Consider the following 16,422-nt stretch of genomic DNA (forward strand, 5'->3'; position numbering starts at 1 on the left):
AGCTGCCCTGACCCTCCCACTTGGTAAGGATAGAGCTAGAAGGCACCATCTGTGAGGAAGTCTGCCTCAGCAGACCCTGCCAGCACCTTGATCTTGGACTTCCATCCTCCAGAACTGTGATAAATTTATTTCTGTTGTTTATAAGTTACCCAACTTCAGGTAGTTTATCATAGCTGCCCAAATGGACTAAGACATTTTGTAAGTTATAGAATCCCCATTAATCTGAGGTCTTAAATGCCTTCCCACACTATTGTCAACAACAGCAGATCCAGGCTTTATGTGACCTGACACTTCTAAAACTGGAAGGGTCCTGAGGTATCAGCTTTGACGTCAATATCTCTGCTCTCTCCAAATAAAGAAGCAAAAAATGTCAGCTCCTCTTTGCCCTACCAATCTAAGGTTACATCTAAGATGACAATCAGGAGTCAGGGACCCCCAGAATTCCTTCTGGTGACTGACAGCAACAATGATTCGTGGCAACCATCAGAGATTCCAGACCAACTGTGTGCTTCAGTGTGATGTGTGTGGTACGGGGTTTGAACCCAGGAGAACTCTGAAATTGACCCATATTTCCAGCCCCTTTTATTTTTTTATATTGAGATAAGGTCTTGATAAGTTGCTGAGGCTCACCTGGAACTTGCAATCCAACTGCCTTAGGCTTCCCAGTACCTGGGATAACAGGTGTATGCCAGCACGTACTGGAGCCCCAGTGTGATTTAGTGTTTTGTGTGAACTCAAATCTGTTTCCTTGTTCCTAGAGGTTCTGTGAACTTTTTTTTTTCCCTTTAAGCATTTACAGAGCACTTATTGCCTCCTATTTCCTGAGCTCAGTACTAAGTCTTCTGCATACCTAGTATCGTTTTAATAAGCCTTTAGCTGCCAGAGTTACGTGTTGTGGCTTAAAGGCAGGAATCTTAATCTTTCCTCCTCTAGGGCTTGACCTGGAAAGACCAAGGGAAGATAGAATCAACCCCCAGAGCCTTTCTGCCTTCCAAGCTCCTGGCAAGCCCTATTAGTTACATTCACCCCATGAGCTGCCCCACCTGCCTTCCAGGCACGGATTCTGCTGCCAACCTCTTACTCTGCCATCCACTTTACCTGGCTTGCTGCCCAGGCCTCCCCAGCCATCTCCCCACTCCTTTCCTCCTCACTGCCTCCTCCCAGGCTTATCCAAATTTCTCTCTGGCCCAGAATTCGACACCTCTTATATACCACAGTTGTGTCTCTGGTGGTGACACTGCTTGCTTTTTCCTAAAGAAAATAAAATGGGGAGAAGATCCACCCTTCTGATAGGAGACAGGTCTGTGCAAGCCTGATTCATAGCTTTTTTCCCTACTGCAGTTCCAGAGCAAAATCCCCCTCCCTGCTTCCTCCTCTTTTCTCACCAGATGACCTTGGACAAGTCCCTTTACTTCATGGGCTTCACTTCATGGGCTGCAAACTCTAATCTGTTATCACACAGGTTAATTATCGTTTATTTTCATAAGTTGGATCTCTCCTCTCAGGGCAAATCAAAGGTTCATCGTACCTGAGCAGGGTGATGGGGAGGGGTGTGGGCTCCTGGGAGATGGGGCAGACAGACACTGATGGAAGACCACAAGACCGAGGCATCTTCTCTGATTTCTCACTAAAGATACAGGTGACTATAACCTGTGGCTCTGATGAAGTATGGTGCAGAGGGCGTGGGGGAACGGAGTCCAGGGTGCATATGGGGGAGGCAGCACGAGATGATGTACAAACTTCAGGAGCCAGCTCACTGCTGTGCCCCTCCACTCCCAGCCAGAGCTAGACGTCCTTCTCAACTACTGCGTCCCAAGGGAGGAAAGAATCAAGGGGAAAGAAAATGCTTGAGTAGTGCCCAAGGGAAGTGGGATGAGAGTTTTGCTTTCCGTGGAGAGCATACGTGTAGGGAAACCAGCTCCTGAAAAGGGCGCAAAGGAAAGAAAGCTGAGAATCGGGGAGAAAGACTTGGTCCTTTCCTAGTACAGGGGAGAATCCTGGACTCTCCCTGCTTCTCTGGTGGCTGACTCTACTTTCTCACGCGCCTGTCCACTTCTCCTTCTTACACACTCCTCCGGTACCCAAACTACCGCCGCAACTAGGACCCTCCGCTAAGGCTTGGAGTGCTCATCGGTGGGCGACGCCCACCTGAAACTGCTGGGACCGCGAGGCACCACGAGGTCCAGGTTAAGGTCACGCTGCTCATCCTCAGAGTACACGGGCCGGTAGCCCAACAGCTGCAGGGCGCCAGCGCACAGCTCCTGCACGCGCCGAATCTTGCTGAAGGGCAGCGAGTGGCGCCAGGCCTGGGAGACGTTGTGTGCATCCCTAGACGTGGTCTTGAAGGCCTCTCGGCGCGCACCGGGCCCCGACCCGTGCGTGATATTGTGAATCCAGGACTCGAGCTGCGGCGTAAGGCTCAGGCCGGTGAAGGCGTAGAGTGCGCGGATCTCGCGCAGCGGCTCCCTCGCCAGGTCCTCGAAGCGCACCAGGAGGTAGCGACCCTGCAGGAAGGGCGGCGGCTTGTGCAGAGCGGCCTCAGCTATGCGCACGTGGCTGCGACACACCTCGCTCACCACGCGCAAGCGGGGGTCGGCCTCCACCCACGTGCCGTTGGTGCCCAGCACTATGCCGTTATCGCGCGCCAACGCCTTGGCGGTCTGCTCTCGGGAGCGCAGCACCGCCCTTGGGTCGCGCACCAGGTGCACGATGCGTAGGTTGAGCGCTGGGTCGTTGAGTAGCGGGTAAAGTACCTGCAGGTTAAAAAAGCGCACCTCCTTGAGCACCACGTGGCTATAGGAGCGGCAGGCCTCCTGGGCCAGGCCGAAGGGCCGCCGCGCGCACAGTGGCTTGCACACAGCCTCACTGCTGATGGCGCCGCGACTGAAGGCGTTGCAGGCGGGGGGCGAGCACAGCGCGCGGCTCACCGCCCATTGGAAGAGGTCTGACAGGTTGCGGCGCCACGGCAGGTAGGCGTCGAACACGTCCATGTCGCACAGGAAGACAGAGCGCACCAGATCGCGAACAGCCATGTGCAGCGCTGGAGCACTGCCCTGCGACAGGGCAGCCCACACGTGCCACGCGGGCTCCATCAGGTAGAACACGTCTGGATGCTGGCTGAAGAGCTGGCCCACGAAGGATGAGCCCGAGCGCCAAGAGGACAACACCAACACGTGCACACGCTGCTTGCCGCCGGCTGGGTACCACGGCCCTTGTCGGGAGACCAGGAAGAGCAGAAGGCAGGTCTGCGCCAGCAGGAGTGCAGTCACTACAGTGCCGGAGACGCGCGGTAGCCGCATGCCTGGGCCTGCGAGAGCCGAGCGCCAGTGTTAGGAAACGTGGCACAGACGCCCAATCCCACGTCCAAACTACTGTCCAGTTGTGGGTTGGCAGTAGCCTCAAGACTGAACCACCCGACCCGACCCGACCGAACGAGGGCTCCCAAGGCTGGTCTCAGTCCAGCGCTCTCCTGGGAATGTTAAATTAAAATACAAGCCATACAAGCCATGATTGAGTCTAGGCTGATATATATATATTGTTTTAAAACAAAATTCCTGAATTTTGTTTAAGAACTCCTCTTAGGGAAGCATTTTTTAGGTGGCTTAACTAAAGAGCTTGATGCTTGGGCTGGGGATATGGCTCAAGCGGTAGTGCGTTCGCCTGGCATGCGAGGTCCTGGGTTCGATCCTCAGCACCACATACAAATAAAATAAAGATCTGTGTCCACCGAAAACTAAAAAATAAATAAATATTTAAAAAAAATAAAGAGCTTGATGCCATTTGGCACACCAGTGCACTAAAAGTCTCCTTCAGGTTGAATCCTCTTCCACTTTCTACCCTGTGATCTTCCACAAAACATTTAACCTCTCTGAGACTCAGCCTACCCATCTGTAAAAGGGGGATAATATTGGTACCTGGCTCTTAGGGCTTGGGGGTATGATTGGAACCAGCATGGGGAGAGGGGTCATGTAGTAACCCCTATAACTGAGGACTCAAACTTTCTAGGGTGAGTCCTAGAAAGGGTGCTTCTGTGCTGTATGATTTTTATTAACAAGCAAGTATACTGTTGTTAGTAAAAAATGTACAAAGGCCTGTGGATGTGGCTCAGTGGGAGAGTGCTTGCCTGGTGGGTGGGAGGTCATGGATTTGATTCCCAGCATTGCAAAAAAAAAAAAAAAAAAAAGGGGTGGGTGCGGGTAAAAATAAGTAGAATGAACAAAGAACACCAACTGTTCCCATCACCCCTGGAAGAAGTGCTAAATGTAGCCCAGGCTCCAAAATGAGAGGATCCTATGGGAGCCATGTGTGTTTTCAGAAGAGACCAGTTAAGAAGGAGGCAGGATAGAGCTAGAGAAGCAGAGGTGGAGCAGAAGACGCCCCTGAAGGGCTGCTTGCCCCTTCCCTACTGGGGGTACTCACTGCTGTCCAGGGCTGCTGGGAGAGCTGCCCACGCTGATCACAAATCCATTGGAGGTGCCTCAGGCCTGAGAAAGCAGGAGGGAGACTGGATCAGAGCCCCATAGGGGAGATAGTTCCCACACAGAAAGGTCTCTAGGGGTGGGACAAAGTTGCCCTGTCCCTAGCCTGAGCTGGGTATTTTTCCAAATGGATTTAAACAGATGGGCTCTCCTGAGAGATGGAGGAAAGAGGGTCAAATTTTAATCCAAGCACTGCCACTCAGGAGCTGTAAAACTTGGAGCAAGTGTCTTGACTTCTCTGAGGCCCAATTTCTTTCTCTATAAAATGGGGGGATGGCAGCATTTCACTTCTTATATTGTAAAGGTCAGTGCCACAAACACCTTTGAGGAGAGGGCTTGGTAAGTATCTTACACAATCTCAGTTACTATTACAATTCTAGTATTGAGTTCAGTTTCGTCCAGAGAAGAAGCAGCCCTTCTCCATGGGAAGCCTCCAAGTTTATGAGACCCCCCTAAGATACCTATTCCTTGAATCCCAGCATCTCTCAGGCCTACTTCTAACAACCACTTACCCCTGGTCCTGTTAGTAGATCTTTAGACTATCAAACTTGTCCTACAGGTGAAACACTAGGCCCAGCTCACATACCCCAAGGTCCCAGAGTTTCCTGCTCTGTGCACTTATTGTTCCTGCAGTTATCTCCAGGCTTGGAGATAACATTGGAAGGGAAGGCCTGGAAATCTCCTCATCACTTTTGTAGTGTCTGCTTCTCACCAAACCATATCACCACCAAGAGAAACTGGACTTTAAACTGTGTGTAGGTCCCATCTCTGCTCCTTCTCTTCATCAGGAGGCCCCAGGAATGGGTAGAGGACACTCAACAGCTCTGTTATCTGATGAACCCAGAGCTGGAATACCTGGCAGACAGGGGGAGTGGCCACCCATCTGCTCTGCGCCCATTACCAACACTCCTGGGCTGCTGGCTGATGGATGGTAGGCTCCCCTGAGATTAGTACCAGAAAGGAAGGGAACTCTTATTTGCCAACAAGTACTTTACAGATCCTTGACTTAACTGACAGACCCTAAGGCAGGCATTATGTTTTCAGTTTTTAGTTGAAGGACTCAAGGGTTGGAAAGAAGCTAGGAATCTGATTATAAGCTCTTGCACTTCTGATCACTGGCTGAGGGCATCTCCCACTCCTAATCACTCTCCCCAGATTTCAGGATCTTTAAGCTTTGGCCCAAACAAAAGACAGTTGCCCTGACTGCCCCAGCCTTACTCCCAGCACAGGAGGACCTCTGCCTCAGCCAAGGTGTTTGTTACCTGTGTTCTGGGAAAGCCAGAAATCTTCTTAAGTGACTCATCATGCACTACAGGAACTGCTTGCTATCTGATCCTATTACAGGAACTCATAAGAATTATGAAGAAGATTGAAATGTTCTGTGCTAGCTGGGGTATCCAGAGAAGCCTAGGTCCTGGCTGAGAATTTTCTGATAAGGAGCCTTGTGTTTTGCAAGCCAGCCAATTAATTGCTCAAGGGTTCCAAGTTAGGAAGAGCATGTCAGTAAAGCATTGTGCTATGTACTTTCACCTCAGTGATTGAATTTTTTCCTCCTTGCATTCCTAGGAGGTCAGTGGGACTCAGAGACAAGAATGCCCAGTCAGCAAGGGTCAGGGCTGAGGGTGTAGCTCAGTGGTAGACTGCTTGACTGCTTGAGCATGCAACACACACACACACACACACACACACACACACACACACAGGACAAGGACCAGACTCCCAGTGTTAGGCTTGGGGAGGGAAGAAAGAAGAAGACAATCTAATCAGGAGCAACCTACAGAGTGGTCTTTTTCAAATTGCTGAAACTTTTTCTGTTATAAAATCTTTTTAAAATTCTACTTTTGTCAAAATAATACATATGGCTTGAATAAATATAAAATTCTCCTGGAAATTTATACAAGAAAATGATGTTAGTTTATCTTGGGAAGGGAATAAAACAGCATAGACATTTTATGATCAATTCTTTTTTTTTGCACCTTTTGAATTTTGACCCATAGGAACATATTATCTATTTAAAAATAACTAAACACATTTTTATATAACTAGTTTTTAAAAAATCAAATAATTGTCACAAGTCATTTTCTGGCTCCAAAATTCTATTTCCAAGAGGCAATTCCTTTCAAAACTTTTAGCTGTTTCTTCTTCTAATTACCTTCCTATTTCTAAAAAACAAGAAAGCTTAAATTATTACTGTTATAATTTTTCTAATGACTTTCTAGTGATATATGTCTCCAACACACACACACACACACACACACACACACACACACACATACACGTATATACACATTTTTCTTCTCTTAGAAATCTCTTATTAATATAAGTCTAACTGAATCAATATTCAAAATTTATATTATGTGCTTTTATAAAACAATTCACATATATACTAAGAGTACATTACCTGTCTTGTAATGAAATTTTTATTGCCATGGAGTTAGATTGCCTTAGATAATATTAAAATTGTAATAAAAGGCTTTGTTTTTTGTAGAGCTAAATTGCCTGGTATATTAAAATGATTTATAGAATGGATGAAAGATAAAATTGAGAAAATAACAAAAATAATAAATCATAGATAAAAGAGGGAAAAGAAAAGAAAGCAAGATGCTCAGTGGAGGAAGTCCAATACAGCGAGAGTCTTTACCCTGGTGGAGCTGATAACCTAGCTGGGGACATTAAAGACACACTATGTGATGGCAAAAGACTAGATGGTGGCCCAGACATCTAGCCATGGGAGATTCACGGTAGTCTTGGTATGCATATTTCTCTCTTGGATTCTAGAAAAATCTCCTAACTGACCTCTCTCCAGTCCATCTTGCATGGTGCTAAACCACATTCCTGATTGTTTATTTCTACCCAATTTTCCTATTTCACTTCCCAGAATTCCCATCCAGTACCCTTTGCCTCAGATGACCAGGAATCATTACTGTTCTTCAAATGACTCACACCAGGAGTCACTGGCTTCCTGTGAGGGTGCCTCTTGTAATGCATGCACTACTCTGCCGTCCATTACCCTTCTTGCCTGCAAGCAACTTGAGGGTTGGGATTGTGGCTTTTTGGAAGTGAGTGTCTGACCTCAGGTATCCAGTGTGAGGCTCAGCCCGGCATAGATACAGCAGATATGATTGGGTCGACTCAATACCTGCTCCCTCTTCCAAAGCCAGCCTCTAGATTGACCCATCACACACCCACTCAAAGTGCTTGTGGTTTGGATGAAGCTGACCCTGGTTGCTAAGGGTCATGTGTCCCAAGATGCGCTCCTCTGTTTATACCACACACTGACTCCCTCTAACCCCCACCCCACATAAGAACTATTGGTTTAGGAACAGGATACCTGTTAAACTACAATCCAAGGATTTTTTTGTGATCTGAAGGGAAAAGGGAAACTGGGTATAAAGCTAACACAGAAGAGAACTGAGCAGAGAATGAATGGGAGTTTGCAAGCAAGCTGAGAGCAAAATCTTTACATCTAGAACTGTCTTTGCCAAATTCACTCATAGACTTCTCAGTTGGGGAAAGTATTCCAGTTTTGCTTCAACCAATGTGAGTTGAGTTTCTGCCACAACCAAGAGTTCTGCTTAGATGGTGGATGCCCTGGGTGAGTGAGTCAGGTAGAACTGGAGGGGAACGTGGGCAGAACTTCTGGGCACGCATCATGCTGTGTTCTCAGTGAGGGTGCTGATTATATGGGTGTGTTCAATCTGTGAAATTTCATCACACTGTACCTCTATGATCTGGGTTCTTTGCTGCTATGTTACACCTCAATAAAAAGTTAATAATCCAGACTGAATAAGACAGTAAGTATCATGACCGGAAATATGCTAAAGACTAAGTAGATGATATTAGCAAATATTTGCTGAATTGAAATTAGATATCCCATCATCAAATCCAAAGACAATAATGAATTCCCCACTTGGCCCACATTTCTTTCTGTTCAGTTCCTTATAGTATCTTTTTTTTTTCTTTTTTGCAATTTCAGAGGTTGAAACCAGGGCCCTGCATATCCTAGGCAAACACTTCTAACACTGAGCTGCATTCTTGATCCTTTTTAAAATTTTTATTTTGAGATAGGGTCTTGATAAGTTGTTGAGGCTGGCCTCAAACTTGCAATTGCTCCTGTCTCACTTCCACAGTAGCTGGGGTTACAGGTGCATATCATTTGTGCTCAGTGAAGTTACAGTATCTTCTAAACATCCCTCACCATTTCTTGGCCTGAGAGAAACAGGAAGGAGCTACCGTTCTGCCTGGTTTGTGGATGGGAAAACCAATCTACAGGGGAAGGAATGGTTTGCCACAACAGATGTGCGGCTGGAGCCCAGGAAACCTGGCTCTCTGGGCAATACTCACGTTTGGCTAAACTCTGCCCGCCTTGACTCAGCGGATCCTCTTGTCACCAGCCTGTCCCAGCCCTGGCATGGAATCCAAGAGAGTGAAATGTAATACTAGGTACAAATCCTGGGCTCAGATTTCTTTTTGTTTGGTGTCAGCTGAAGGCCATCCCTGTTCAGGAGCCCTAAGGGCTAGAGAAAGTAGATTCCTGATGAGGAATCAGTAAACTCTAGGCATCGAGGACCTCCAGCAAAGTAAAAACCACTCTATGGAGCCCAGTGCATTTGTTAGGGAGAAGGAGGAGAAGAGGAGGGGAAGAGAAAGGGAAAAAAGAAATATGAAGGCAGGGAGGGAAGCAAGAGGGAAGATGGGTGTTCACAGTGGGTAAGAGAAGAGCACAGTAAGAACTGTCAGCTGAGGGATTCCTGTATGCCAAGGCCTTCCCACCCAATTTCTGATTTGATTGTCACAGCAACTCTAACAACAAGATGATCTTCTCTACCTTATAGGTGAGGAAGCAGGTTTAGAAAGACTAAAAGACTTGCCTAAAGGATCTAAACAGTAGCTGAGTCAGAAATTAAAGCCTAATAGTCGACATTTAGAGGCCTTTACTGCGTAGCATCAAATGGAAAATGCACAAGTAATAAAACTTACATACAAATATAATCATATTGAAGGATACCAACTGTGTTACAAAACATAAATATCAAAGGACACCCAGAGATGGGAGAAGATAACTCTAAATAATATAATTGGAAAGGGACCTGTAACCGGATTATATAAAGAAATCTTACAATTCAATAACAAAGGGACAAGTAACCTGATTTAAAAGGGGGCAAAGGAAGCCAAGCATGGTGGCACATGCCTGGAATGCCAGCAACTTGAGAGTGTGAGGCAGGATGGCAAGTTTGATGCCAACCTTAGAAATATAATGAGACCCTGTTTTAAAAATAAAAGGGCTGGAGATGTAACTTAGTGGTAGAGCACTCCCCTGGATTCAATCCCAAGTACTAGGAAGAAAGTATGGGGGGGGGGCGTCGGAGAAGATATTTCTCCAAAGAAGATATACAAATGGCCAATAAGTACATGAAAAGATGCTCAAGGTTTCTAGTTTGGGGAAAATAAGAATCAAAACCATAATGATATATTGCTTCCCATGCACCAGGACAGGATGGCCACAGTAAAGAGAGGAGCTGGGGGAGGGTAGCTCAGGAGCAGAGCATTTGCCTAGCATGTACCAGGCTCTGGGTTCAATCCTCAGTAGATAAAAAGAGGGGAAGAGAGAGGAAGAGGGGAAGAAGGAGAGAGATGTAATAATTTTAAAAATTACTAGTGTTCATGAAAAGAAGAGAAATTGGAACGTTTATATAGCGCTGGTGGGAATGTAAAATGAATAGTACAGCTGCCATGGAAAACAGTCTGGCAGTTCCTCAAAAGGCTAAACATAGAGGTACCAGATGATACTACAATTCCAGTCCTAGCCATCTACCCAAGGAAATTGAAAACATATGTTCACACACACACACACAAAAGTTGTGTGTGAGTTTGCATAGCAGCATTATTTATAAAAAGTAGAGAGTTACACCTTAATAAAGCTCTTTTGTCAGGTGCAGTGGTGCACACCTGTGATCCCAGCGGCTCAGGAGGCTGAGGCAGGAAGATCACTCAAAGCCAGCTTTAGCAAAAGCAAGGCGCTAAGCAACTCAGTGAGACCCTGTCTCTAAATAAAACATAAAATAGGGCTGGGGTTTAATCCCCCGTACCAAAAACAAACAAACAAACAAACAAACAAACAAAAACTCTTCCCCACTCCCCCCAGCCCTATGCTGAGGATCAGTCCCAGGAGCTCACACATGCTAGGCAAGGGTTCCACCACTGAGCCACACATCCAGCTCCATTAAATCTATTCTCTAAAAAATACACAATACTGGAGGAAGAAGGGTGAAAGGAGGCACACTGGATATTAGTGTTTATTTTTCTATGGCCAGGGTACAGGTTATTTTTCTTCTTATTAGCACATTGCTGCAGTTTTCTGATAGTCTATAATAGACGTGAATTACTTTGGTAATCATAAGTTGATTATTTTTAATTGATTAAAGGAGACAAGTGAAATCCCCCCCCACACACACACACACACACGCACACCGCTCTCATTGCAAGGAGAGGTACCTGCAAATACGTCTTCCAGTTCACCTGAGTACTCAGTTGGTCAGAGAAAGCCGGGGCATAGGATGGAGAATCACCTCCTGTGTGTGCCATGAAACATGTAAAAATCTTCAAGCCTACCCTCAGTCTCAGGATGGTGGACTAGGTCAAGCTGTGCAAAAGACACATCTGTTCCCCAAGTCCTGGCCACATCTGCTGTTCTCTAAGGTTCTGAGGAGGCAACTTCGTGACAACTGACAGAGGCAGGGAGGTTGGAGTCACACAGACCAGATGCTGCTGGAGGAGATAGATCTGCCTTCAAGAATCTCTTAGGAAATGAATTCAAATTACTCTGGGGAGGGAGCCTCAAGATTTTGTGGCTTAAAGCCACCCTAGGGCATTACGAAGCAGAAGAGCTCTCAGCTTTTGGGATTCTGCTTAGGAACCACAGTTTTGTTTCTTCCTCTGTTCTCTCGACCACAGGAGCCACAGGGGACTTCTGTGACCCTGAAAAGCGTGGGGATTTCTGCCCAGTTGCTGGCAACCAATCAGCTTGTTCATCAGACACCAGCTGGAAGTCCTCAAATTCAATTCAATTCACTTCTGACACTGACTATCTGGATACCGTGTCAAATGCCATGGGTTGAGGGCTTAGTCTCTAAGACTGGGCCCTCACCCCCAGATGTCACTTGCAAGATTCAGGTTGTTTTACTGCCCAACCAGGATTCCCATTACCCCATCCTGGGGTTCACTGAATTTCTCTGGAGAGTTCACAGAACTCAGAGAAACACACTTACTGGTTTATTACAAAGGCTCCAGATAAAGAGATGTGCAGGGTGAGATATAAGGGAAAGGGCCCCACTTCCACGTCCTCTTCAGGTATACCACCTTCCTGGTCCCTTCACATGCTCCCCTCTCTGAACCCTATCCTCTTAGTTTTTTTTATGAAGACTTCATTGTATGTCTAACGATAATAGACTGGTTGGGCCAACCCAGCAAGGCCTGTCTGTTTAGATTATTTTTGACCTCTCTGTGCAGCATTCTTTCCTTTAGGACATGGGGCAGGATCCTTCTGAAATGAGAATGTTATGATCTACTTCCAGACAAGGTAGGTCAGAGAATTTCTTCATACCATCAGGTGAAAGGCAGAGGAAAGGGGAAGATGTGGGTCTCTATGACCTGCCTTAGGGAAAGGAAATTCTAGTTTCTATGACCTGCTCTGGGAAAGGAGTTAAGAGTCAGGAAGTGTGAATGAAAAACCAAAAAATACATACCGTACCATCCCAGGGATCCTCAAAGTACACTAATTACAGTCGAAGGGCCCTAAATTCTAGCCCCCCCCCCATTTTTTTTCTCTGCAGCAATACACACAGGATATGGGGAAGGACTGTGCAGTTATGAAAAATTCCCATGTTTTCCTCAGTACTCACAAAGCCTTCCATTACTGAGATAATTGAGAATGTTCTCTGGTTTATTTTATTAACTCTTTATTTTAAATCATTCAGCGAGGGGCTGGGGTTGTGGCTCAGCGGTAAAGCCCTCGCCTCACATGTGTGAGACCCTGGGTTCGATCCTCAGCACCACATAAAAAAAAAAAAAAATAAACAAGTGAAATAAAGGTGTTGTGTCCAACTAATAAAAAATAAATATAAAAAAATCATTTAGCGACTCGAGGAGGCTGAGGCTGGAGGATTGCAAGTTCAAAGCCAGCCTCAGCAACTTAGGTAGGCCTTAAGCAACTTAGCAAGACCCTGTCTCAAAAAATTAAAAAGGGCTGGGGAAGTGATACAGTGGTAGAGTGTTAAATCCCCATTGGTAGAGGGTTAAATTCCCAGTATCAAAAAAAAAAAAAAAAATCATTCTTACAAGTCAATGAAAAAGGAAAAAGGGATTGTTTTGTGGAACTTGTTTGGATCCTGACCAGAACAAACCAACTGTAAGAGATAATCACAGAAATTTCAGATTTCAGTATGGACTAAGAATTGAATTAGGTGATATTGAATGCTGTTATCACTACCTGGGATATTGTTGTCCATGCATTTCTGTACCTATCTCTGCCTATGAGATTAGACAAACCCTGTTTGTCTCATTAGAGAGGGTAAGTAGTGCATAGTGATTAAGATTGTAAATCCCACTTGATCATTTACTTAATCTCTGCCTGTTTTTTTTTTCTTTTAAATCTATTAAGTGGAGGAAAGAGTGTAACCCATTTCATGGGCTTTATCTGAAGATTGCATTAATATTTGTAAGGAACCCAGAACAATGCTTGACCCATAGTATATTTATAAGTATTTGTTCAGGAATCTTCCAAATACTGGGTCACAACTATATTCTATGAATCTAAGGGAAAGTCTATGCATTAGAGAAATCCAAGGACAATAGCCCTACCAGATTTTGGTGGCCCTTTTGCCTAGCAACAGAAGGTGGCAACCAAGGCAGGGACTGTACAAACACATAGAAAACAAAAGACAATGGGGGATAATGGCTAGACGCCTGGCTTTGAAGCCAGACTGGGTTTAAATTCTGTGTCTACCGTACATTGTGTGATTCTGGGCCAGTTGCTCACCCTCTCTAGGTTTCAGTTAATTCCTTGGTAAAATGAGGTCATCACTGCACCTACCACACAGGCTGCAGAGAACCAAGTCACTGCTCCTTCACAGCCTACTATTCCTAGTAGTTCTGGTATTGACCCACTGGAGGCATCTGGTCAGCCAAGCCCTTCCTGCTCTTCAGGCCTCAGTTTTCCCATCCTTAAATATGGGATTTTTTTTTAAATGTGAATTTTGCCTAGTCTGTAATTCCAGCGACTGGGGAGGCTGAAGCTGAAGGATCACAAGGTCAAGGCCAGCCTCTGCAATTTAGTAAGACCCTGCCTCAAAATAAAATTTAAAAAAGGACTGAGGGTGTGACTCAGAGGTAGAGTGTCCTAGGATTCAATCCCCCGTCCCCTCTTCTCTCTCTTTATCCCCCACATTCACGCACAAAGTGCATTTTGACTTCCTTGTTTAAGGGGGAAGAGAAAGGAATGTCAGCATTTCTTGGACACCTACACAGAGGCCAAGGGGGCCTCTAGGCCCAAGGCGAAGCAGCCAGAAGCCTGATAGGAGGACTCAAATTCATCTGTGTCTGGTTCCAAATTCACTCACCAAACTACTTTTTCTCGGAGCTTTTCAAAGCCGTGCTTCTTAGATAAAGGATCCCCAACAGTGATCCTGGTGTAGCTCAAGCTCCAGGAAGACGCTCTCAAATCGCGCTACAAGCGCGATGCGCTTTCCACAATGCAGACAGAATTGCCACCCTCGGATCTCCCGGTCTGCCCCGAGCCTGGCTGCAGGATCCACGAGCCTCCCCAGCTGTGCCCCTCACCCAGCCCCAAGCCCACATGAGAGTGGGGACATCTGGCGTGGAGAGTGGGCGGGCCAACGTACCCCAAAGCTTGGCGTCTCTGGCTGATCCCGCGCAGGGAGCGGATGCCTCTCTCTTGACGCTCAGCAAAGGCTTCTACACGTCGTCCCTTCCAAGTTCCAGCCCACAGCCTGTTCCTTCTCTTCACCAGGAGAGTCTGCAGGGGCTGATTTGGTCCTCAGAGTCCCGCGACTATTAAGGGGCCCGCGGTGACACCAGGGACTGGGCTCCAAGAAGCATCCATGGGAGTCGTGGGCACCAAGGTTTTGGAGACACTTGGACACTCCAGGCGGAGCGAATCTGGAAACAAGGCAGGAGTCCAAGGGAAAAAGGGAGGCGCCGCCTCAATGCGATGTTGGGGATGCGGGTGTCCTGGGGCTGCGACACCCACGGGACACGGGCCTCCCGTCCCGGCGGGGCAGCCCCCTCCCTGGCCAGCCCGGCGCCCCGCGCCCCGCTGTACCTGTGCGGCCGCGGCGGCCCGCTGAGCTGCTCCGCGCTGCCCGCCCGGGGCGCACACAATGAGGCACTTTCAGCTGTGGCTGCGGTCCCAGGCCGGCCGGCGGGAGCCAGGGCGGGAGCGAAGGAAGGAGCCAGTTGGCCCCCGGCTCCTGCTACGCTCCCCAGCCGAGACACTGGGGCCACGCCTCGGGGGAGGGGCGGTGGCAGAGGGCGGGCGCGGCTGGTTGCGGGAAAGGGAGGGCACAGGTGGGCTCGAGGGACACCGGGGCCACATCGTCGGGACGAGGATGCCAAAGGGCGCTCGCAGGGTCACCTCTCACCCCACTAATGGTTCAACAAAGTTGTCGTCCCCTCAATCTCCAGAGGAGGGAGGCTCCCGGGAGGACAAAAGGCCCTTGTGAAGGAAATCGAATCTTAATCTTGCTCCCCCACTCCCCCACCGCCCCCATCCCCCGCTCTCGGTGACATCCTCGCAGTGACTTGGAATCCAAACTGCTCCCCAAGTTCTCAGCCTCAGGCACTAAGCCAACACCCAGACACCTTGATGCCAGGGGTACGAGGCCAGGTGGCTTTCAGGAATTGGGCCCCCGCAGTTGACCCCGCTTCCTGTCTCCTCCCTACCCTACTCTCGACCCCAGGCACAGGTTTGATAGCAGGTCCAGATAAATACAGGATACATTTCAACAAATAAAACATATCCTCCCTACACCCCCCCCCCCCCTTACAAATAACAGGGCAGAGTCCAGGCGAAGGACAGAGCAATGCAAAGACTTGTAATCCCTGATCTAAAACAAGTCCCTGCTGCTGGGTGTGTGAATTAGTACCAACTCTGGCTGTGGGTTGGCGAGATGAATTACGGTCCTTAACCATGGTCATCAGCTTTTTGAATTAGTAATTCCTTTCTAGGACCTATCTTTTTTTAAAAAAATTATTTTTTAGTTGTAGTTGGACACAATACCTTTATTTTATTTATTTTTATATGGTGCTGAGGATGGAACCCAGGGCCCCACACATACTAGGCGAGCGCTCTACCGCTGAGCCACAACCCAGCACCGCCCCCCCGCCCCGCCCAGGACCTATCTTAAGGAAATAAACCAGCAAAAAGTATTCATATAGAGGTTCATAGAAAGTGGGTTGTGGGGGAGTTGTGGGAAAAAACAGGGAAGAGTAGAAATATGTGTATCAGAATGCCAAATGCCGACCATGATAATTTAGAGATTCAGACAAGAGTTATTATTATTTTAAATTTAAGGTTTGTGTCATTTACAGATTTTCCCTAGTAGGCATTTAGAACTTATTTGGTCCAAAAGTTACAAAAATCTTTTTAATTGCATGAATAGAAAGAGGAGAAGAAGATGGAGGAGGGCAGATGGGAGAAAAGAGGGAGAAGGGAAAGCAAAGGGGAGAGAGAGCTTTATTAACTTTACATGACAGAACCTTGGTGGGTCATTAGGTCCTGGCGGCTGATTCCAGCAGAAACTGATTATTTGACAAAATTAGGAATCTTTGTCTTGCCTTGACCCCAAATACTGAGTAACAATCTCAAACCCTGATTTAGCTCTGGGTTGTAGCTCAGTTGATGAAAATCCTATTTCTCACCTTTTCT

General features: G+C 47.1%; 1 protein-coding gene across 3 annotated transcripts; it reads right to left on the minus strand.

Moving 5' to 3' along the window:
• Positions 1 to 1,478: 1,478 nt before the first annotated feature.
• Positions 1,479 to 14,958, minus strand: CHST6 (carbohydrate sulfotransferase 6). 3 transcript variants are annotated; one of them, XM_081275540.1, is made up of 6 exons: positions 14,818 to 14,958; positions 14,378 to 14,654; positions 10,974 to 11,050; positions 8,823 to 8,884; positions 4,420 to 4,484; positions 1,479 to 3,307 (listed from the first exon to the last, which is right to left on the minus strand). In XM_081275540.1, exon 6 carries the CDS (start codon positions 3,297 to 3,299, stop codon positions 2,112 to 2,114), a length of 1,188 nt encoding a protein of 395 aa, XP_081131666.1. In that variant the 5' UTR covers positions 3,300 to 3,307; positions 4,420 to 4,484; positions 8,823 to 8,884; positions 10,974 to 11,050; positions 14,378 to 14,654; positions 14,818 to 14,958; the 3' UTR covers positions 1,479 to 2,111. The 3 variants fall into 3 exon arrangements, with proteins under 3 accessions (XP_081131666.1, XP_081131665.1, XP_081131667.1); XM_081275539.1 differs by lacking the exon at positions 10,974 to 11,050; XM_081275541.1 differs by lacking the exons at positions 8,823 to 8,884; positions 10,974 to 11,050.
• Between the last annotated feature and the right edge of the window lie 1,464 nt (positions 14,959 to 16,422).

The sequence above is a fragment of the Spermophilus citellus genome (genome assembly GCF_964194105.1).
Source record: "Spermophilus citellus genome assembly, chromosome: 18".
Classification (NCBI taxonomy): domain Eukaryota; kingdom Metazoa; phylum Chordata; class Mammalia; order Rodentia; family Sciuridae; genus Spermophilus; species Spermophilus citellus.